The 21,597-nt window shown below is 31.3% G+C and overlaps 2 protein-coding genes across 14 annotated transcripts; one reads left to right on the forward strand and one right to left on the reverse strand.

The window, feature by feature from the left end:
- Positions 1 to 951: 951 nt before the first annotated feature.
- On the forward strand, positions 952 to 10,192 carry LOC123888963 (UDP-glycosyltransferase 72B1-like). 13 transcript variants are annotated; one of them, XR_006802393.1, is made up of 16 exons: positions 3,594 to 3,928; positions 4,007 to 4,051; positions 4,164 to 4,211; positions 4,391 to 4,441; positions 4,758 to 4,799; positions 4,897 to 4,946; positions 5,151 to 5,209; positions 6,626 to 6,738; positions 6,854 to 6,904; positions 7,579 to 7,655; positions 7,768 to 7,819; positions 8,698 to 8,747; positions 8,950 to 9,030; positions 9,291 to 9,361; positions 9,748 to 9,868; positions 9,975 to 10,192. XR_006802393.1 is itself a non-coding variant. In XM_045938137.1 (15 exons), exon 1 carries the CDS (start codon positions 1,126 to 1,128, stop codon positions 2,545 to 2,547), a length of 1,422 nt encoding a protein of 473 aa, XP_045794093.1. In that variant the 5' UTR covers positions 952 to 1,125; the 3' UTR covers positions 2,548 to 3,928; positions 4,007 to 4,051; positions 4,164 to 4,215; positions 4,391 to 4,441; positions 4,758 to 4,799; positions 4,897 to 4,946; positions 5,151 to 5,209; positions 6,626 to 6,738; positions 7,579 to 7,655; positions 7,768 to 7,815; positions 8,698 to 8,747; positions 8,950 to 9,030; positions 9,291 to 9,361; positions 9,748 to 9,868; positions 9,975 to 10,192. The 13 variants fall into 13 exon arrangements, 6 of the variants coding, with proteins under 6 accessions (XP_045794093.1, XP_045794090.1, XP_045794094.1 ...); XM_045938137.1 differs by lacking the exon at positions 6,854 to 6,904 and having other exon boundaries at positions 952 to 3,928; positions 4,164 to 4,215; positions 7,768 to 7,815; XM_045938134.1 differs by lacking the exon at positions 6,854 to 6,904 and having other exon boundaries at positions 952 to 3,928.
- Positions 2,969 to 21,063, reverse strand: LOC123892037 (hydroquinone glucosyltransferase-like). Its single transcript, XM_045941889.1, has 6 exons — positions 21,026 to 21,063; positions 20,635 to 20,956; positions 19,843 to 20,044; positions 18,015 to 18,258; positions 17,433 to 17,970; positions 2,969 to 3,199 (listed from the first exon to the last, which is right to left on the reverse strand). The coding sequence occupies exons 1-6, from the start codon at positions 21,061 to 21,063 to the stop codon at positions 2,969 to 2,971; spliced, it is 1,575 nt and encodes a 524-aa protein (XP_045797845.1).
- Between the last annotated feature and the right edge of the window lie 534 nt (positions 21,064 to 21,597).

Consider the following 21,597-nt stretch of genomic DNA (forward strand, 5'->3'; position numbering starts at 1 on the left):
CCATCTCTTCATTCACAATCACAGAGTAATCTACTGATTCGACACACATCATAACCCACCTAACCCATTGTTGAGAGAAGCCCATCTTAATCATCACCTCTTCAAGATATGTCCAATCAATACGGTCATAAGCTTTACTGATGTCAAGCTTTAGAGCAACATTACCTATCTTGCCTCTGGTTTTAGATTTCATGAAGTGTACAATTTCAATGGCAACCATCGCATTATCAAGGATGGACCTCTCCGGAACAAAGGCAGATTGGTTATCTGAAATACACTTGTTAAGAACTTTCTTAAGCCTATTAGCGAGAACTTTGGACACAATCTTGTAGATAACATTACAGAGGGAGATTGGTCTCCAATCTTTCATAGTTTTCTGTTCTTCTCCTTTAGGAATGAGGGCAATATTGGTCATGTTGAGGGTGGCAGGGAATTGACCTGTATTGAGCCAAGAACAACATTCTGTAAAGATATCATGGCTACATAAATTCCAAAAGTGTTGATAGAATCCTGGATTAAAGCCATCGGGTCCAGGACACTTCTCCGGTTTCATAGAGAATAAAGCTTCTTTAAATTCTGCTATAGTAAACGGGGCTGTGAGATACTCGTTATCAGAGTCAAGAATGGTAGTGGGGATAACATCAATCACAGGGTCACGAACACTATGCTGCTTTTGAAATAAATTACTAAAATAATTTGTTGCCAATTCACACATACCGGAGATATCACTAATTCTTCTCCCACTATCGTCCTCCAAGTACGACATGCGGTTTACCTTCTTCCTGGACGCATACCACCATCTTTATAGACCACTTTCTACCACTTGGCCTATGGAATAGGATTACATGCGGTAAATGTGTTAACGCGGTAATAACATCAATCGTTCGATCTAAATCAATTGTTGAGATCTATTGATATTAAATTAATTGCAACCGTCCAATATAAAGTATAAACACATATCTGTCAGTCAACTTTGGCTTCATTGTTAAAAAAATATACACAACTCATAGTCAAGATTGGCCTACTTACATTAAATAGTCTTAAATAGAATCACAAATATATATTGCATAAACTCTCCCATTCCAAAACCAACCTCAAAGAACTTTGCACTAAAAATTCAATCCAATGGCCAAAACAATTCATATAGCAGTAATTTCAATCCCTGCATTCAGCCACCAAGCTTCCATCATAGAATTCACCAAAAAACTCATTCATCACCATAATCACTTCCACATAACCATAATCTTCCCTACAATAGATTCACCTCTCCAAACAACTCTCACACTCCTCAAATCTCTCCCTCCAAACATCACCTACATATTCCTCCCTCCAATACCCAAAATCTCTCTCCCACAAAATCTCTCTCCAGCTGTCCAAATCCAACTAGCAGTCTCTCAATCCATGCCATCTTTCCACACCACAATCTCTTCACTCTGTTCTTCATCATCAACACCACCACTTGTTGCTTTGATTTCTGACCCTTTTGCAAATGAATCACTTGAAGTAGCAAAAAAATTCAATCTTTTATCTTACATATATTTTCCACCTTCAACAATGACACTCTCACTTTTCATTCATTTTCCATCACTTCATGAAGAAATTTCATGTGAATTTAGAGATCACAATGAAGCTATTCAAATCCCAGGTTGTGTACCAATTCATGGAATTGATTTACCTGAACATTTTCAAGATCGAACTAGTCTTGCTTATGATTTGATTCTTCAACGTTGCAAAAGATTCAATCTTGCTGATGGGTTTTTGGTTAACAGCTTCATGAAAATGGAAGAAAATACATTGAAATCCTTAGAAGAACATAAATGTTCTGTTTTTCTTGTGGGACCCATTATTCAAAATGGGTCAAATAATGAATCAAAAGGGTCGGATTCAGATTTAGAATGTTTGAGGTGGTTGGAAAAACAACCTCAAAAATCTGTTTTTTATGTTTCATTTGGAAGTGGTGGAACACTTTCTCAAGAACAAGTTAATGAATTAGCTTTTGGGTTAGAATTAAGTGGTTTAAGATTTTTATGGATTTTAAGGGCACCTAGTGATTCATCAAATGAAGCTTATCTTGGTGCTAAAAATGATGATGACCCTTTAAGTTTTTTACCAAAAGGGTTCATAGAAAGAACAAGAAAACAAGGATTAGTTGTACCTAATTGGGCCCCACAAACACAAATTTTGAGTCATGGTTCAATCGGTGGATTTTTGACTCATTGTGGTTGGAATTCAGTGCTCGAGAGTATTGTGTTAGGTGTGCCTATGATTGCTTGGCCTTTGTTTGCGGAGCAGAAAATGAATGCAGTTTTGTTATGTGATGGTGTTAAAGTTGCAATGAGGTTAAAGTTTAATGATGATAGTTTAGTAGAAAGAGATGAAATTGCTAAGGTGGTTAAAGGGTTAATGGATGATGATGGGAATGGGATTAGAGGAAGGATTGAAGAGTTGAGACATGATGCTGTTGATGCTTTGAAAGAAGATGGGTCTTCTACAAGGGCTATTTGTCAATTTGGTAATGCATTGGAAAGCTTTGTGAACAAAATGTAGGTTGCGGACAATAATTTGTTGATAGCTTCGTTTGTCTGGTGGCTAGAAATTTCACCCTAAAATATGATGTCCCAACTCCCAACCAACTGAGTTAATAGCTTCTTTTTATATAAGGATAATAATCGAACTTTTTAGGTTTGGTTTGGCAATAGAATTGAAGCTGGTACATGCAGTGATGCATCATATTAATGTGCAGTAACTAATACTTGAAGTTGTTTCTTGTTGTTTTTGGTTCTTTTCTAAGCAATAGTTTGATTACAGAGTAAAAGTTACAGGCTCACAACATCCAAAGAGTCATTCGTGTTGAGGAACTTAATAATCGTATTTGTTTTGAGGTACTTAAAGGAAATTAACAAAACAAACCTAACTAGTAACCTAAAAAACAAAACAACTTTAAGAATGAAGAACAACATTTATATTCCTAAATTCCACCAAAACATTCCAATTGAGTAGCCAGCTGAGACAAACTCTTTATTGAAGAACCGTCATCTTTCAATGCTTTTTTAGCCGAATCTTTTAAACTCTTCATTCTATCGCGCATTTCCTTACCTTCTTCCCCATCCATCACACACTTAACCACTTTTGCAATTTCATCTTTTTCCACAATCTCATCATCTTCAAATTTCAACCTTATTGCCACTTTAAGACCATCCTTCCAACTACACACATCCAACACATCTAAATGGCAAAATTTGACAAGTGTCAAGCTCACAAGCAACCTTGGAAAAATCCTAGCTGGCATAAATGACAAATTTTTTACTTCTTTGAGTATGAATTTGAATTTGGTTTCTCTCCTTCAATTGTCTCAGCAAACGGGCCACAAAACATTGGATCCATTGCAATAGGCCCAACATAGTCCGGCCCAACTGAAACATTTCCTTTAGGGCCAAAAAAAAAAATTGAAGTAGGAACAGAGGGATCAGTGTAGCAGCCGTCCCTTTCATTCTGTCTGATGCATCAGTCTTTGACTACCATTTTTGGCTAACCTTATGCTGTTCAATTTTCTTCAAATTTATAAACAAATAACACATTTACTGATTCATGAAACTTCATCCTCATCATTGTTTGATACCAAGAAGCCCAAGCAGAAGAAAAAACAAAATTGCTGGCAGAAGAACAGTGTAACGTCACTTTCATCACCAACAAAAAAATCTGATTGTTATCGTTTTAGGTACCAGCCTAGAGAAAAAGCAGTCAAAGCTCTACCACTTTCAAATTCAAATTTCAAACTCTCTTCCTCCTCTCTCTCTCTAAACCCCAAAGCTTTTGAGACTCTGATCGGAGATCGAACACGATGGATGAAGAGTATGATGTCATCGTTTTAGGTACTGGTCTTAAGGAATGCATTCTCAGTGGTCTTCTCTCCGTCGATGGCCTCAAAGTAAGTTGTCTTCCATTTTTCGATTATCATTCTGTTATTACTGTTATCGATCGTGTTTGATTCGTTTTTGCTGCTTAGGTTCTTCACATGGATATTGAAAACTGAGCTCCTCCCTCCCTCAAGGTATGTTCATTTATTTCTGCGTTTTTGAAATCCCTAATTTTCTTATATCTAATTTATAATCCATACTTTTCTAATCCCTCTTTTTATTTTGTTTCTCTCATTCTTTTATCAGGAGGTAAACTTTTCATTCCTGAAACCTGAATCATGTTCTCCCATAAGTGTAGGTATCATTTTTTATTTTCTAGATCTATTTCTTTGTTTTCTGTTTGTATTTAAACGATTCATGAACTTTAATTGATTGTATTTGAGTAGTATTCAGTTGATGTTTGAGATTTGAGTAGTTATGTATTTTTGTTTCAGAATTCAATTTTTTAAATTAGGGTTTGTTTTGATTATCAGAAAATGAACTAAAGTGTTTCAGAATTCAATTATCAGAATTTGAGGAAAAAGGTATGTCTTTCTTCTTTGAAATCCCTAATTCTTCAATAGTGTTTATTATCTGATTTTATAATCCTCTTACTTTTTTTTTTCTTTCTTTTTTTGAAAATATTGTTGCTCAGTTGTCATATTTATTAGGATTTGTTTCTATCTTTTAGTTAATAATCCCTACTTTTTAGTAATTGTTAGTGGGATTTAGATGGTGAAATATAAGGGACTACATGAATGTCACAACATTGCTTAGTTATCACTTCAATATATGTAAACTCATTTTCTTACTCATCTCTCTTCATTTTCTCTTGATTCCTTCGAACTTCTCTCTCTCAAGGAATCAACCATCTTGGATGGCACAAGCCACAATCTCCAAAAGGTTTCAAATTGCTTCTCCATCTATTATTTTATGATTTAATTTCATCATCTGATTTTTATGTGACATGTTTAATTTTTTGTCAATGTTTGCAAATTAGGTTTTCTTCTCAATCGAATCCTCCAACCTGTTTCAAGATCCATCCCGCAGGTAATTTCAGTTTGTTCTTTTCCAAATCCCTAATTTTCTTCAGTTGCATTTCTAATCTCTTTCTGTTTCGTTTTTTCTTTTCATTCTTCAGGTGAGAGAGATCCAATATATTTTCGCTTTCTTGCTTTTATCTTCTCATGCTTTCTGGTTTTTTCTCGCCTCATTTATTGTTCTCTTTCTCTCTGTTTTTATCTTTCACAACAGGAAATAATGGTAGAAAGTTGGTATGAGAGGTGAAAAATTCTTGACTACATATACTTAAGGTAAACATGTTTTTTGGTGAATATATGTTTGGTCTCCACTTTTAGCTCTGGTTCTGAATATACTAATTGAACTTTTTTTTTTTTTTTTTGGTGATATACTAATTGAACTTTTACAGTCTATATTTATTATTTTAATTTTGATTGTAACTGATATGTTGCTTTGTAGTTTATCAATTGGTAGAGTTTATCAATTGGTTTTGCTACACCAATAACTATTGTTATACATGAAATAGTGAAGAGGATTGGTTGCATCCTCCAAAAAAAATAGGTTTTGATATTTTATTGATTACAAATTAGTAGATCTAATGTTTATTTGTTTATCTTTTTGATCAGTTTATTTGTATTGAGCACACTATTATTTAATTGTGAGATGCTAATTTGAATAGTTTGGGATCAAAGACGACTTTTTTTTTTTTGTTTTGGTAAATTAGTTTGGATTATTGGAGAAACCAGTTGCTATTTTTCCTCAAGTTACCCATGTTGATAGCAACCTCTTTTTAGTTTGATTTCAAGTTATTAACTAATATAAAATATCCTATCAATTGGTGTTTACCTCTTTTTAGTTACTATTTTTTGTATTTATTCTTTTTATATCGATTTTGGAAAAGAGGTTTTTGAAAAGATTGTTGATGACAGGGATATGACAAAGATTGTTACCATTATTGCATTCTCTTTGATGAAAGTAATATTCTTGAATTAGCTTCGAAAATGTTTTCACAAATTAAAGAACACATAGGTTTCAATTCAATAAGATTGGCTTTAAGAGGCATGAATTCAAAAAGATTGGCTTTAAGATTTCAATTCTTGAATTGGCTTTAAGTTTGTAATTGTTTTGTCTATTTTTTCTTTGAAATCAGAAATTATTTACTCTAGCCAATGTGGGTGACTATGAGTTTGTCTATTGAAAGAATCTAAACAATATGCAGCTACTAATTTGCATGAGTTTGTCTATTCAAATTAGTAACTGTTGCTACTAATATGAAGCCCATTTTCATTTTTAATTAGGATAATTTTCATGAGTTTGTTTTGACTATGAGTAAGTTTTATGAACATACTTATTTCTTTTAGCTTTGTTAAACTTTGGCATATTACTTATTGTGCACTTCATGGAGAAAAGGAATTATTAACCTTTTTCTATATCAACATTGTTGAAGGTTTTAGAACCAGTCTCTTTGAATGCTTTTCATTTTTGTTTTTAAATAATGCAAATATCTGATCTATTTCTTTTTTGGATTTTCAATTCAGCAGTTAACTTTTCATTATTAATCTTTTTTGTGGTTAGAGCACATTGGATAGTGCAATGGGTTGCTAGCTTTTTACCAATATTCTATAGCCTTATGTTCACTTTCAATTTCATTTGTAACAGATGGTTAAGAAATTTGTCTAATCATTTACATTACCAATTTTGAATCCCAGTTCATGCCTTGGACTCAATGAAATGTGTGGCTGCTGTAAAAAGGAAAGGAGTAGTGCCAGAAGATGATATTTACATTAAGTTTCTTACTTCCTTTTCATTGATGAAGAACGAGGTAGTACATTAAGCTATCTTCCATAAATTATTTTATTATTGCTATATATCTTTTATATTTGTTCATTATCCTATAAATGTATTTGTTTTTATTTTCCGATCTACTGAGTTTGAAGTGTACGAATGATCGCTAGCATCGAGTAAGTAACATGAAGGCTAACATAAAGGTTAACCAAAAACCCTTTTGTACAACATTTGTATTCTGGCAAAAGCTCGAAAAACTTTAAAACCAATTATGAAGGCTTGAACCAGAATGTGTTGGTGATTTTTACAAAAAAGATGAAGCCATGGATGTTGTTGATAGAATTATGAATTATGAAGGCTAACCTGAATGTGTTGGTGATTTTTCTCTTCTTTTTGTTTGTTTGTTTTGGTATATATAGTCTGAAATAATACTTTGTGCTACTAAATACATGCAACACTTTCTTTTAAACATGTTATCAAATTTATTCTTCTTTTGGTTGGTAACTCCTTTTGATAACACATCTTTTGTTGATATAAAATTCTTCCAAATTCTATAATATTTGTTGAAGTTGGATTAGAGTTCCATTAGTTTATATGTGATGGGTGTACCATGTACAGATCTGCCAATAAAATTTTGGTGTATGCAAATTCTATAACCCTTTTAATAACTCATCATGATATGAATTGTGTTTTGCAGATAGATTTTGGGGTTTGTGGGAATTTTGTTCTATTTTCTTAGATTTACCTCTTTTGATAACCTACTTGTGTTTTGCAGATAACTATACTTTGCAATTACCATTTTTAATGTTGTTGGTTGTAGAAACTATAAATTCAATGCAGCTCTCCATTCTCAATTAACTTAGTTTAAAAATTTCAGGAAGCATCATGAGCTCCATTTTCCTTCCAAAGAAGAAACCCATGGATATTGAAAACTGAGCTCCTCCCTCCCTCAAGGTATGTTCATTTATTTCTTCGTTTTTGAAATCCCTATTTTTCATCAATCTAATTTATAATCCTGGATTTTGTAATCCTTCTTTTTATTTTGGTTTTCACATTCTTTTATTAGGAGGTAAAATTTTCATTCCTGAAATCCGAATCGTGTTCTCCCAAAAGTGTAGGTATCACTCTTGATTTTCTAGATCTCTTTTCTTTCGATTTCTTTTTGTATTTAAATGATTCTTGGGCTGTTTGCTGGTGATATATTTAAGCTCGAGTTGTTGTCTAGAATTTGATGATACTTTCTCTCACTCTTTCGTTTTCTTTCTCCTCTAGGTTTCGTTTTATGTTTCATTTAGTGATATGTGATAACCAATTTCTAATTTTTAAAACATTTTATTCAAGTATGATGTTTTCAAGTAGGAGCAGAAGAATCCGAATCTAATTAGAATAAATGTTTAAACTACATGGTTTGGTACCTATCTTTAGTTTAAACTACATATTAATATTTTAATTTCCGTTTCCATTACTTAATTTCATTTTATTATTACTACTACTTGCACGAATTATAATTATATGACATTAAGAGCATACCACTAGCTTATTATTGCTCTAACTGTCATGATAAAAAAGGACATTTAAGTATATTAAAAAAAGGTTTTTCTAAGTATATAACATATTCAAAGCCTCTTAAAGCTAATGGTTTAAGTCTTGACTCAATCTATTTGTTTCTATCTTTTAGTTAATAATCCCTACCTTTTAGGAGTTGTTAGTGAGATTTAGATGGTTTTCTCAACTACAATATGTTTGATTTGTTTGATTCTGGTGTTATGAAGCACACTACATTTAGTAGTTCTTTCCTTCTCCTCACTTTCTTACTCATCTCACTCCATTTTTTCTTTATTCCTTCGAACGTCTCTCCAGGAATCAACCATCTTGGATGGCACAAGCCAAAATCTCCAAATGTTTCAAATTGCTTCTTCATCTGTTATTTCATGATTTAATTTCATCATCTAATTTATGTGAAATGTTTAATTTTCTGTCTATGTTTGCAAATTAGGTTGTCTTCTCAATCGAATCCTCCGACCTGTTTCAAGATCCATCCCGCAGGTAATTTCAGTTTCGTTCCTTTTCCAAATCCCTAATTTTCTTCGATCACATTTCAAAGACTCTATTTGTTTCCTGCTTTTTATCTTCTATTTATTCATTTTCTCTCTTGGATCAAAACCTTGAAAACCAAATAAGCTATGCTTTATCTATGTTTAAATGACTTTTGCCAAGCACCTTAACTATATTATTATTTTTTTTCCAGTTATTGTGAGTGTTTTTCTGCCGGTGTTTACTGCATAGAGCCCTGCTCCTGTCAGGAATGCAATAACAAAATAGTGTCATGGTATGTCATGGCCTTTGGATTATGTTGTTGTTTGATTCTGATGTTATGAAGCACACTACATTTAGTAGTTCTTTCCTTCTCCTCCTCACCATTACATGTCTTTTGTGTATGATTTGACTTTGAACTTGGATAATTGAATTGAAAACTTTACCTGACTACTACTTCTTTATTCTTGGTTATATTTTGATTCAACAATATGATTAAGGTAATTTATATCTGTTTTCTAATTCGGTGGTGTTGCTTTTGCTTATGCAAACAAGATGTTTGTAAAGTCACATTATTGGAGTGCTCATTTGCTTAAAGGAGAAAAGAGAACAAGTTTGTTTGAATGGTAAGTAACTTATTTTTCCTTGCTCTCATGTATTTTCTGTGTATGGGCTTTCACATTTTCTTTTTTACATATTATTTAAGGTATGTCTCATGTGTCTCTTCAAGCTATTTACTTTATATGTCTTCAACCTAATAGTTTCAAATATAACAAATCAAGTTGATGTGTTGGACTTCTTTTTCTCTGATTCAAAATTTTAGAAAATAGAATTTGATTTTGTTTTATTATGTGTTGGATTATATTTTGTGGTCTTTAACTTGAAAGGCAGTTTGAGTTGGTTTATATTGAGATGTCTTTTTATTTACTTGCTTTCCGTCGTTTGATTGAATATGTTCTTTTCTATTTCCATTTGATTAATAACTAATGATGAATATTTTTAAAATTTGTAGAACTCTATCAATTCCAAATGAAATCGCAAAACGGTGGTTCAAGATTCAAGTTAAATTGTGTGAAGGGAATCCAAAGATTTTGACCCCTTGCAGTAAATTTAAAGATTTGAGTAATCTTAAGGTATCAATATGATATCATTGAATATTTACTTTACATTACCAATGATATTTTATTGTTCTTCAAATTTTGAATTAACATGTTTCTTCAAACATGATTGTGGTTGCAGCTTCAAAATATTTACTATAATGGAAACTAGGAGGAGCATCAGCAAACAATTTTTTTTTGTATGCATCTTTTATATTTTGTCATTGGGGATCACTATTTAAATTTGGAAGAAGAGGTTAAAAATAAGAACCTCAAGATTTTATGGATACATATTATTATTTTGATTCGTTTCCAAACTACTACTTGCAAGAATTATAATTATATGCAATTAACAGCGTACCACTAGCTTATTAGTTATTATTACTCCGACTGTAATGATATAGAGTATATGGGAATCAGGCCTTGAAACTTTTTTAAGCATGTGATCTACTTCTAATTTTTTTTATATATGTTTTGTAGCATAACTAAAGTAGTTATGATTATGTAAATCTAAACATGTTTCAATGATATAAAAGTTTTCTTTAAAACAAAGTACTTGCACATTGAAATAGGTATGTAAATTACACTAAGAAATATGTCATCTTAATTGAGGAGAAGAAAGTAAAAAAATATTATTTTGTCATTAGAAATATGCCTCTAAAGTAATTTTTAACTAAGAAATATTTTTAAGAAATATTTTTTATCATTTGATTGAATGAGATATTCTTGGGTGGTCATGGCACGAAAAAATTTCATTTGGTCGCACACACAAAATACAACATATAATATAATTTTTTTTACATTCACTTTTTCTTGTGTGTGACCAAATAGAATTTTTTGGTCTCATGACCACACAAGAATATCTACGATTGAATATAGTTATTTGTACTACATACTTCTTTTAAATCTTAAGAGCAACTACATATGAAGTTTTGGAACAATTAGATATTCAAGAGTAAGTGAAATATTAAAGAGGGTAATGTGAAAGTAATGTTAAAAAATTGAGGGGGTGAGTGACATTTTAACCTAACTCAAGGAGGTTAATGAAATTTCCTTTTTTTATAATTATGCGTATTCAATAGGCTTGAAATATTTACGCATAGTTTTATTTTTTACTAATACATTAATTTGATGAATTGGTCTTCAATGAAATTTATTTTAAGTTTTTATCTAATGTATTGTTTTGATGAATTAGTCTTTAATGAAATTTATTTTAGTTTTATATTTTCCAAGAATATTAGAGCATGAATTCCATGTTACATGTAAATGGAGTAATATTTCTCACTTAATTAGACTAACCACTATTTAGTAATTCTAACTTCTATGTATTATCGATTCATTCTTATCCAATTAGATTAATTGCGACTTAAGAATTCTAATTTTAATGATAAAATGGTTCAATATCATCTAATTACATTAATTTTCACTTAGAAATTCAAACTTCATAATACAACAGAGTAATATAATTTTAGTTTTAGCATCAATAAATTCAAAATTTTATATCTCTAAAAAACGCGTGGGGGGCTCGGCAGGGCTATACGATTTTATGTAGACTTTATTAGACACATGAGAGGTTATACGATTTTGACTTTTGAATCTTATTTTGGAGTTTTTTTTATTAGGTGGTTTTTTATTTTCTAACTCGATGCGATATCTCATCTAATTATATTAATTTTCACTTAGAAATTCTAACTTCATAATACAACGGAGTAATATAATTTAAGTTTTAGCATCGATAAATTCCAAATTTTATATCTCCAAAAAACATGCAGTGGGCTTGGCAGGGCTATACGATTTTATGTAGCTTTTTTTATACACACGAGAGACTGTATAATTTTGACTTTTAAATCTTATTTTGGGTTTTTTTTTATCAGGTGGTTTTTTATTTTCTAACTCCAGGTGATATCTCATCTAATTACATTAATTTTTCACTTAGAAATTCTAACTTCATAATACAACAGAGTAATATAATTAAGTTTTAGCATCAATAATTTCCAAATTTTATATCCCTAAAAAACATGCGGGGTGCTCGACAGGGCTATACGATTTTATGTAGCTTTTATTATACACACGAGATGTTGTACGATTTTGACTTTTGAATCTTATTTTGGGGTTTTTTTTATCAGGTGATTTTTTATTATCTTACTCCAGGTGATATCTCATCTAATTACATTAATTTTCACTTAGAAATTTTAACTTCATAATACAACAGAGTAATATAATTTAAGTTTTAGCATCAATAAATTCCAAATTTTATATCTCTAAAAAACACGCGGGGGGCTCGGCAGGGCTATACGATTTTATGTAGCTTTCATTATACACACGAGAGGCTGTACGATTTTGACTTTTGAATCTTATTTTGGGGTTTTTATTATTAGGTGGTTTTTTATTTTCTAACTCCAGGTGATATCTCATCTAATTACATTAATTTTCACTTAGAAATTCTAACTTCATAATACAATAGAGTAATATAATTTAAGTTTTAGATCAATAAATTCCAAATTTTATATCTCTAAAAACATGCGGGGGGCTCGGCAGGGCTATGCGATTTTATGTAGACTTTAGTAGACACATGAGAGGTTATACGATTTTGACTTTTGAATCTTATTTTGGAGTTTTTTTTATTAGGTGGTTTTTTATTTTCTAACTCGATGCGATATCTCATCTAATTATATTAATTTTCACTTAGAAATTCTAACTTCATAATACAACGGAGTAATATAATTTAAGTTTTAGCATCGATAAATTCCAAATTTTATATCTCCAAAAAACATGCAGTGGGCTTGGCAGGGCAATACGATTTTATGTAGCTTTTTTTATACACACGAGAGGCTGTATAATTTTGACTTTTAAATCTTATTTTGGGTTTTTTTTTTATCAGGTGGTTTTTTATTTTCTAACTCGATGCGATATCACATCTAATTATATTAATTTTCACTTAGAAATTCTAACTTCATAATACAACGGAGTAATATAATTTAAGTTTTAGCATCGATAAATTCCAAATTTTATATCTCTAAAAAACATGCAGTGGGCTTGGCAGGGCTATACGATTTTATGTAGCTTTTTTATACACACGAGAGGCTGTATAATTTTGACTTTTAAATCTTATTTTGAGTTTTTTTTTTTTATCAGGTGGTTTTTTATTTTCTAACTCCAGGTGATATCTCATCTAATTACATTAATTTTTCACTTAGAAATTCTAACTTCATAATACAACAGAGTAATATAATTTAAGTTTTAGCATCAATAAATTCCAAATTTTATATCTCTAAAAAATATGCGGGGGGCTCGACAGGGCTATACGATTTTATGTAGCTTTTATTATACACACGAGATGTTGTACGATTTTGACTTTTGAATCTTATTTTGAGGTTTTTTTTATCAGGTGATTTTTTATTATCTTACTCCAGGTGATATCTCATCTAATTACATTAATTTTCACTTAGAAATTCTAAATTCATAATACAATAGAGTAATATAATTTAAGTTTTAGATCAATAAATTCCAAATTCTATATCTCTAAAAACATGCGGGGGGCTCGGCAGGGCTATGCGATTTTATGTAGACTTTATTAGACACATGAGAGGTTATACGATTTTGACTTTTGAATCTTATTTTGGGGTTTTTATTATTAGGTGGTTTTTTATTTTCTAACTCCAGGTGATATCTCATCTAATTACATTAATTTTCACTTAGAAATTCTAACTTCATAATACAATAGAGTAATATAATTTAAGTTTTAGATCAATAAATTCCAAATTTTATATCTCTAAAAACATGCGGGGGGCTCGGCAGGGCTATGCAATTTTATGTAGACTTTATTAGACACATGAGAGGTTATACGATTTTGACTTTTGAATCTTATTTTGGAGTTTTTTTTATTAGGTGGTTTTTTATTTTCTAACTCGATGCGATATCTCATCTAATTATATTAATTTTCACTTAGAAATTCTAACTTCATAATACAACGGAGTAATATAATTTAAGTTTTAGCATCGATAAATTCCAAATTTTATATCTCCAAAAAACATGCAGTGGGCTTGGCAGGGCTATACGATTTTATGTAGCTTTTTTTATACACACGAGAGGCTGTATAATTTTGACTTTTAAATCTTATTTTGGGTTTTTTTTTATCATGTGGTTTTTTATTTTCTAACTCGATGCGATATCACATCTAATTATATTAATTTTCACTTAGAAATTCTAACTTCATAATACAACGGAGTAATATAATTTAAGTTTTAGCTTCGATAAATTCCAAATTTTATATCTCTAAAAAACATGCAGTGGGCTTGGCAGGGCTATACGATTTTATGTAGCTTTTTTATACACACGAGAGGCTGTATAATTTTGACTTTTAAATCTTATTTTGAGTTTTTTTTTTTTATCAGGTGGTTTTTTATTTTCTAACTCCAGGTGATATCTCATCTAATTACATTAATTTTTCACTTAGAAATTCTAACTTCATAATACAACAGAGTAATATAATTTAAGTTTTAGCATCAATAAATTCCAAATTTTATATCTCTAAAAAACATGCGGGGGGCTCGACAGGGCTATACGATTTTATGTAGCTTTTATTATACACACGAGATGTTGTACGATTTTGACTTTTGAATCTTATTTTGAGGTTTTTTTTATCAGGTGATTTTTTATTATCTTACTCCAGGTGATATCTCATCTAATTACATTAATTTTCACTTAGAAATTCTAACTTCATAATACAATAGAGTAATATAATTTAAGTTTTAGATCAATAAATTCCAAATTTTATATCTCTAAAAACATGCGGGGGGCTCGGCAGGGCTATGCAATTTTATGTAGACTTTATTAGACACATGAGAGGTTATACGATTTTGACTTTTGAATCTTATTTTGGAGTTTTTTTTATTAGGTGGTTTTTTATTTTCTAACTCGATGCGATATCTCATCTAATTATATTAATTTTCACTTAGAAATTCTAACTTCATAATACAACGGAGTAATATAATTTAAGTTTTAGCATCGATAAATTCCAAATTTTATATCTCCAAAAAACATGCAGTGGGCTTGGCAGGGCTATACGATTTTATGTAGCTTTTTTTATACACACGAGAGGCTGTATAATTTTGACTTTTAAATCTTATTTTGGGTTTTTTTTTATCATGTGGTTTTTTATTTTCTAACTCGATGCGATATCACATCTAATTATATTAATTTTCACTTAGAAATTCTAACTTCATAATACAACGGAGTAATATAATTTAAGTTTTAGCATCGATAAATTCCAAATTTTATATCTCTAAAAAACATGCAGTGGGCTTGGCAGGGCTATACGATTTTATGTAGCTTTTTTATACACACGAGAGGCTGTATAATTTTGACTTTTAAATCTTATTTTGAGTTTTTTTTTTTTATCAGGTGGTTTTTTATTTTCTAACTCCAGGTGATATCTCATCTAATTACATTAATTTTTCACTTAGAAATTCTAACTTCATAATACAACAGAGTAATATAATTTAAGTTTTAGCATCAATAAATTCCAAATTTTATATCTCTAAAAAACATGCGGGGGGCTCGACAGGGCTATACGATTTTATGTAGCTTTTATTATACACACGAGATGTTGTACGATTTTGATTTTTGAATCTTATTTTGGGGTTTTTTTTATCAGGTGATTTTTTATTATCTTACTCCAGGTGATATCTCATCTAATTACATTAATTTTCACTTAGAAATTTTAACTTCATAATACAACAGAGTAATAAAATTTAAGTTTTAGCATCAATAAATTCCAAATTTTATATCTCTAAAAAACACGCGGGGGGCTCGGCAGGGCTATACGATTTTATGTAGCTTTCATTATACACACGAGAGGCTGTACGATTTTGACTTTTGAATCTTATTTTGGGGTTTTTATTATTAGGTGGTTTTTTATTTTCTAACTCCAGGTGATATCTCATCTAATTACATTAATTTTCACTTAGAAATTCTAACTTCATAATACAATAGAGTAATATAATTTAAGTTTTAGATCAATAAATTCCAAATTTTATATCTCTAAAAAACACGCGGGGGGCTCGGCAGGGCTATACGATTTTATGTAACATTTATTATACACACACGAGAGGCTGTACGATTTTGACTTTTGAATCTTATTTTGGGTTTTTTTTATCTGGTGTTTTTTTTTTCTAACTCCAGGTGATATCTCATCTAATTACATTAATGTTCACTTAGAAATTCTAACTTCATAATACAACAGAGTAATATAATTTAAGTTTTAGCATCAATAAATTCCAAATTTTATATCTCTAAAAAACACGCGGGGGGCTCGACAGGGCTATACGATTTTATGTAACATTTATTATACACACACGAGAGGCTGTACGATTTTGACTTTTGAATCTTATTTTGGGTTTTTTTTATCTGGTGTTTTTTTTTTCTACTTTACCTTTTTGTTAATAGGTTCATTGTACTTTCTACATTACTCTACAAATTTATTTTGTTTTGCACAATATGTTTAGGATAATTTCTCAATCCGTCTCCCAAAAACGCGGGAGCTTACCATAACCGTGTTTTTAGTACTTCAGTTATTCAATGACTAAACACCCAAAAATAATGTAGCTTAACATCAAGTACTATAAACATCAATATACTATAACATTGTAGCTTGACACCCAATATTCTATCATATAATCGGAATATTTATCCCATATTTTGTACCGGATGAATTTTATTCTTGAAGATGTTTAGACCGAAAGGTTTTTGGAAATACACATCACTGATGGTCATGTAAAATGGGAGAAATATCTTGGTAACAATAAATTTTTTTTTATAACATTTGTCTAATTGTTATATTTAAAAAACTTATGTCATTATTTAAGCATAATGGCTGCTGAATTAAATGTATAACTCTTTAGATTATATCACCATGCTTAGAAAATACTTAATTGGAGTGTTTTATGAGTATTTGTAGGTTATAACACTGAGCATATTGTTTACGGAAATTTCACAATACTTTTGAACACCATACATTTTCATATTATGAATATCATAGAATAAGTATATGTCTCCCATATTGTATACCAGATGATTATGATTCAACAAGAAGGCGTTGAACCCGATAGGTCTTGGGAGATGAACATCAGTCAACATCATGCAAATCAGAGAACCGTCTTGGTAAGAATATAGTTTGTTTTTTAATATTCTTGCTATAAGTTTAAATTGCTTATGTTACCTAAAATTGTATTTTAATCTTGCTAACATACAAGCTGCCTCAAGATTTCGTTTCACTTTAGCAGATCCACCTCAAGTCTTGAATGTTGTTGTCATGGATCAACAACAGTAATTGTATTATGTCAAATGAACTTATCATGGCTAATGTGTTGTAGTTGATTATGTTATTAAGTTAGACCTTTGATTTAAACAATGCTTTGTATTGTTGTCTAATGTTGTTTTTTGGTTTTCAGTTAAAGTTTTAAATATATAAACAATTATATTTATTGGTTCTGTTAGGGTAATTAACATAGGTCTAAATATTATATTAAAAAAGCTATGTCATTATTCAATCATATCAGCTATAGTCGCCCCGTGCATTGCACGGGTACGTATACTAGTCACTTAACATAACAGCATTCATTGCTTGTTCTGCAAACAAAGGCCAAGCTACTATTGGCACCCCCTCTTGTATACTCTCCAAAATTGAATTCCAACCACAATGACTCAAAAACCCACCAACTGAATTATGCTTAAGTATTTCAACTTGAGGTGCCCATGATGGCAAAATAAAACCTTTTCCTTTTGTCCTTTCTACAATCCCTTTTGGTAAAAATTTCAAAGGGTCATCATCATTTGCATCTTCAAGATAAGTAGCACTAACAGAATCACTTGGTCCTCTCACAACCCAAATGAATCTTTGATCACTCAATTCCAAACCAAAAGCTAGCTCATTGATTTGCCTTTGAGAAAGTGTTCCACCACTTCCAAAAGAAACATATAAAACAGAATTTTGAGGTTGCTTTTTCAACCATTTTAAACATTCTAAATCATCAACAAAACCATCATTGTTACATGATACTATTTGTGTGATGGGCCCTACTTGAAAAAACTGATTTTTCCAAGAAACTTTTGTTCTAATGCTTTTATAGTATTTGATTCTAATTCAAAGAAGCTATTAATCAAAATTCCATCAACAAAATACATACTTTTTGCACGTTGAAGAACAGTTTTGTAAGCTATATTTGATCTATCTTTTGTTGCTGTTGAAAAATCAATACCATTGATAGGTACACATCCTTGTAACCTTAGAGGTTCTTGTAAATCTTTGTATTCACATGAAACTTCTTCATCAAGTATTGGCAAATGTAAAACAAACGAAAGAGCGAAAGTTGAACAAGGGAAGTAAAGATAAGACAAACAATTGAACTCTTTTGCAAAGTCTAGTGCTTCAAATGCAAAAAGATCAGCAATTATTGCATGTAATGGTGTTTTTGAATTCAAGGTTTTTAAGGCTTGATGAATTGATGGTAGTGAAAGTGTAAGAGTGAGATGAATTAGGATTCCAGGGTATACTCCTTGAGGTAAGTCTTGTTTGTTGATTGGTTGATTGGTTTAGATTAGATTGGAAAATCATATTCTTCTTATTCCTTTCACAACAACCCCATCTTACTTCTCTCTCTCAATTTTCGTCTTCTCCGTCAAAACAAAACACCTTTCAATCTCTACGCCGCATCTCCATCTCTCTATCATAGTGTCTCTCACTAACGGTCGCCGACAAGACGTCTTCTTCCTCGCCGCTGCCGCTGCCGCCGCGGTGTCTCTCCGCCACTTCCCCCTTTTCAATTGCATAAAAATAAACAATGAAAATGAAACTAGAAAAACCATTAGCATAAAATTCATAGTATAATAACAACAATAATGCCTTGAAAAGCAATAATATTATAATAACAACAATAATACCCATTCCCAACTAATTAATGTATCAAAACAATAACAACATGAACAAGAACAAAAAGTTATAGTTTTAAAAACCAATAAAACCTTGGCCAAAAATAGTAGCAGCGGTGATGGAAGGAAGAAGATGAAGAACAATGTATTGCAAGCAAGAGAGAAATTATGCAATTTAAGTGTTTCTTTCTTTTCTTTTCTTTTCTTTTTTCTTTTATTACTTTTCCTTACATTTTAAATATGGACCATTGATAAATTTTTATCCACGTGTCACGATCTGAACAATATAACGAAAGCTAATGGAAAATAAACTAATGGAGCATATCTGAACTCATCATTTCCCCTCTAATGCGTAGATAATTAGTAACGGAAGACTCAAAGGAGCAAAACACTGTGTTAGTTGGGACGAAGCATATAAGGATTCTCTTGAGCTAGCTGGTTGTGGTGGTCTCCTGCGTGACTCTGATGGGAGATGGCTAACAGGATACTCTCGCTAAATTGAAACCTGTGATGCTCAGGCGCTGAGATGTGGGGAATGTACTTGGGTATGCAAATTGCATGGAGAGAAGGTTTCAACAATCTTCAAGTGGAAAGCGACTTAAAAATGCTAGTTGACATGATTCACGGGGAGGGCCAGAAGAATCAATGGTAAACCACCTACGTTGGTTCGTCGTATTCAAGAGCTTTTAAAGTTGAATTGGCAGGTGCAGGTCAATCATACCTGGCGGGAGGGAAATAGATGTGCCGATTGGCTGGCTAATTTTAGTTTTTCTCTGAATTCTTTTCAAATTCATGTTATGGAGACTCGTCCTAGTGGGATCTCAAGTCTCCTTTTTTATGACATTTCCGGGACTTGCATGCCTAGGAACATTCGTGTAATTGTTTAGTTTTCTTTTCTTTGGGGCTTTGGCCCTCTTTCTTTACCAAAAAAAATAAAAAATTATTCATAAACTTTAATACTCTATCAACTTATTTATGATTATGCTTGTTCAAAAAAAACTTATTTATGATTACTTGTACAAATAAAACGGGTTTAGCATGATTGTATTTTTATAAGCGGAATTGAGGTTCAAAGTAAGGACCCTTGTTCAAAAAATTCTGCAACAATTCTCCAAATGCCATTGATGGATATATGGGTGGTGAAGTTGAACTTATAAGAGACTTTGCAGGTCCTATAATGGCTTCTTTACTTGGATTAATGAAATAGGCAATAGTGTGCCTACTAGGGCTTGCATTTGTTATAACTCGATGTTCAGCACCTATGAGCCTTCCATTGGTAATTACCTATATCAATCATAAAAAAAGTTCAATTTTTTCATACAAAACCTTATCATATGTTTTTCAATAATATACACAAAAATAAGGAATTATATCAAACCATTTTTAGTTGAAACGCAAAAATAAGTTCACTACATTATTTACAATTGTGAGACTATACTACTTCAAAGTTCACTAGTTTATTAATATTTAGCTCAATATTAAATAAACAGCCCTACGATTCGATTCTCAAAGGAATAAGGATTCATGTTAGGGTCAACACATTTCGAGGTTCGGGGCGAATTAGACAAACAGGTCCTTTGAAGATAAATAAATTAGTAAAACTAATTTGTTTTTTAGCTAAAACTTAGCAATTTTGTAAGCAAATAAATTTATGTTATATAAAAATTAATAATTTCTATGATCATCAATGTTTTGAGGTCTTGCGTAATTAAAAGATTTTAAAAAAAATATACTATATTCATTAAATATTCCCAACAAATATTTTAAAAATATTGCTAACAAATTGAAAATTTGAAGTCTCTTATTTTTTTAGGCTCCGGGCGAAGAGCTCGTTGATAAATAATGAGATAGATGAAGAAATTACTAATATGTACCTGAAGCATAAATCCCATATTAACTACAAAGGCATTAGGAATTGGCTCAACAGGAATCCATGCCCCATCTTTCAAGACTTGGAGTGCAGTGATATTTGGTTCTTGGAAAAGAATGGTTAGAATGTTTGGATCTTTATGTTTTGATGCTCCCAATGTTAAACTTGGTTCTGGGCAAGGAGGGTAGTGGTGAGATATCACTACTGGATTTTCACTTAGTTCTCCAACAAAGTAATTTGGGCCTAGCGACAACCCTTCAGAAATTAAATCCAAAATTCTCAGCCCAAGTACTCTTAGTTCTTGTGTATATTTTCCAACAATTTCACTAAAAAATGTAAAAAAAAATCATGTTCATTAAATTATTCCAAATATAACACATTATTAAAAATATTACACAAAGGTTCCTTTAAAAATATTTTTTAAGTGCACCATGAATTCTGTATGGACTATTTAATTTTTAGAACTTTTCACAAAGCAAGTTGGGTCGACTTTGATATGTCTATCAAAGTTTTGGGTCTGACTCATCTCCCGCTAAAAATCTCTCAAAGGCTAACTTTTAATAGCGTATTTTTATTTTACTATACATCGGAAGATAGCTTCCGGTAGTATATTTTGCATGTTGTGAGGAACACAAAAGGTTATAAATAAAAGAAGAGAAACCACCCGAAGTTTTAAGTTGCCCAAATATTTGTTGGGGAGTCCCTCTCTTGTGTTGGGTTGGGATGTGGTGTCTCCCTCTCTTGTGTGGTCCTGGAGCATTGACTCATTGTTTCTCCTGAGCTCCCCCGGACTCCCCAACAATATTTTGGGTCAATATCTCGGCGAGCTAGTTTTATCATGACTTGATGAAAGTCCGATATATGGAGGATTACACATATTAAATTGGGATTAAACCTAAATCAACTCAACCATTATCTAAACCAAACTACTTTGAGTTGTATTAGATCATAAGTTTGAACATCAACT

The sequence above is a fragment of the Trifolium pratense genome, linkage group LG6, assembly GCF_020283565.1.
Source record: "Trifolium pratense cultivar HEN17-A07 linkage group LG6, ARS_RC_1.1, whole genome shotgun sequence".
Lineage (NCBI taxonomy): Eukaryota > Viridiplantae > Streptophyta > Magnoliopsida > Fabales > Fabaceae > Trifolium > Trifolium pratense.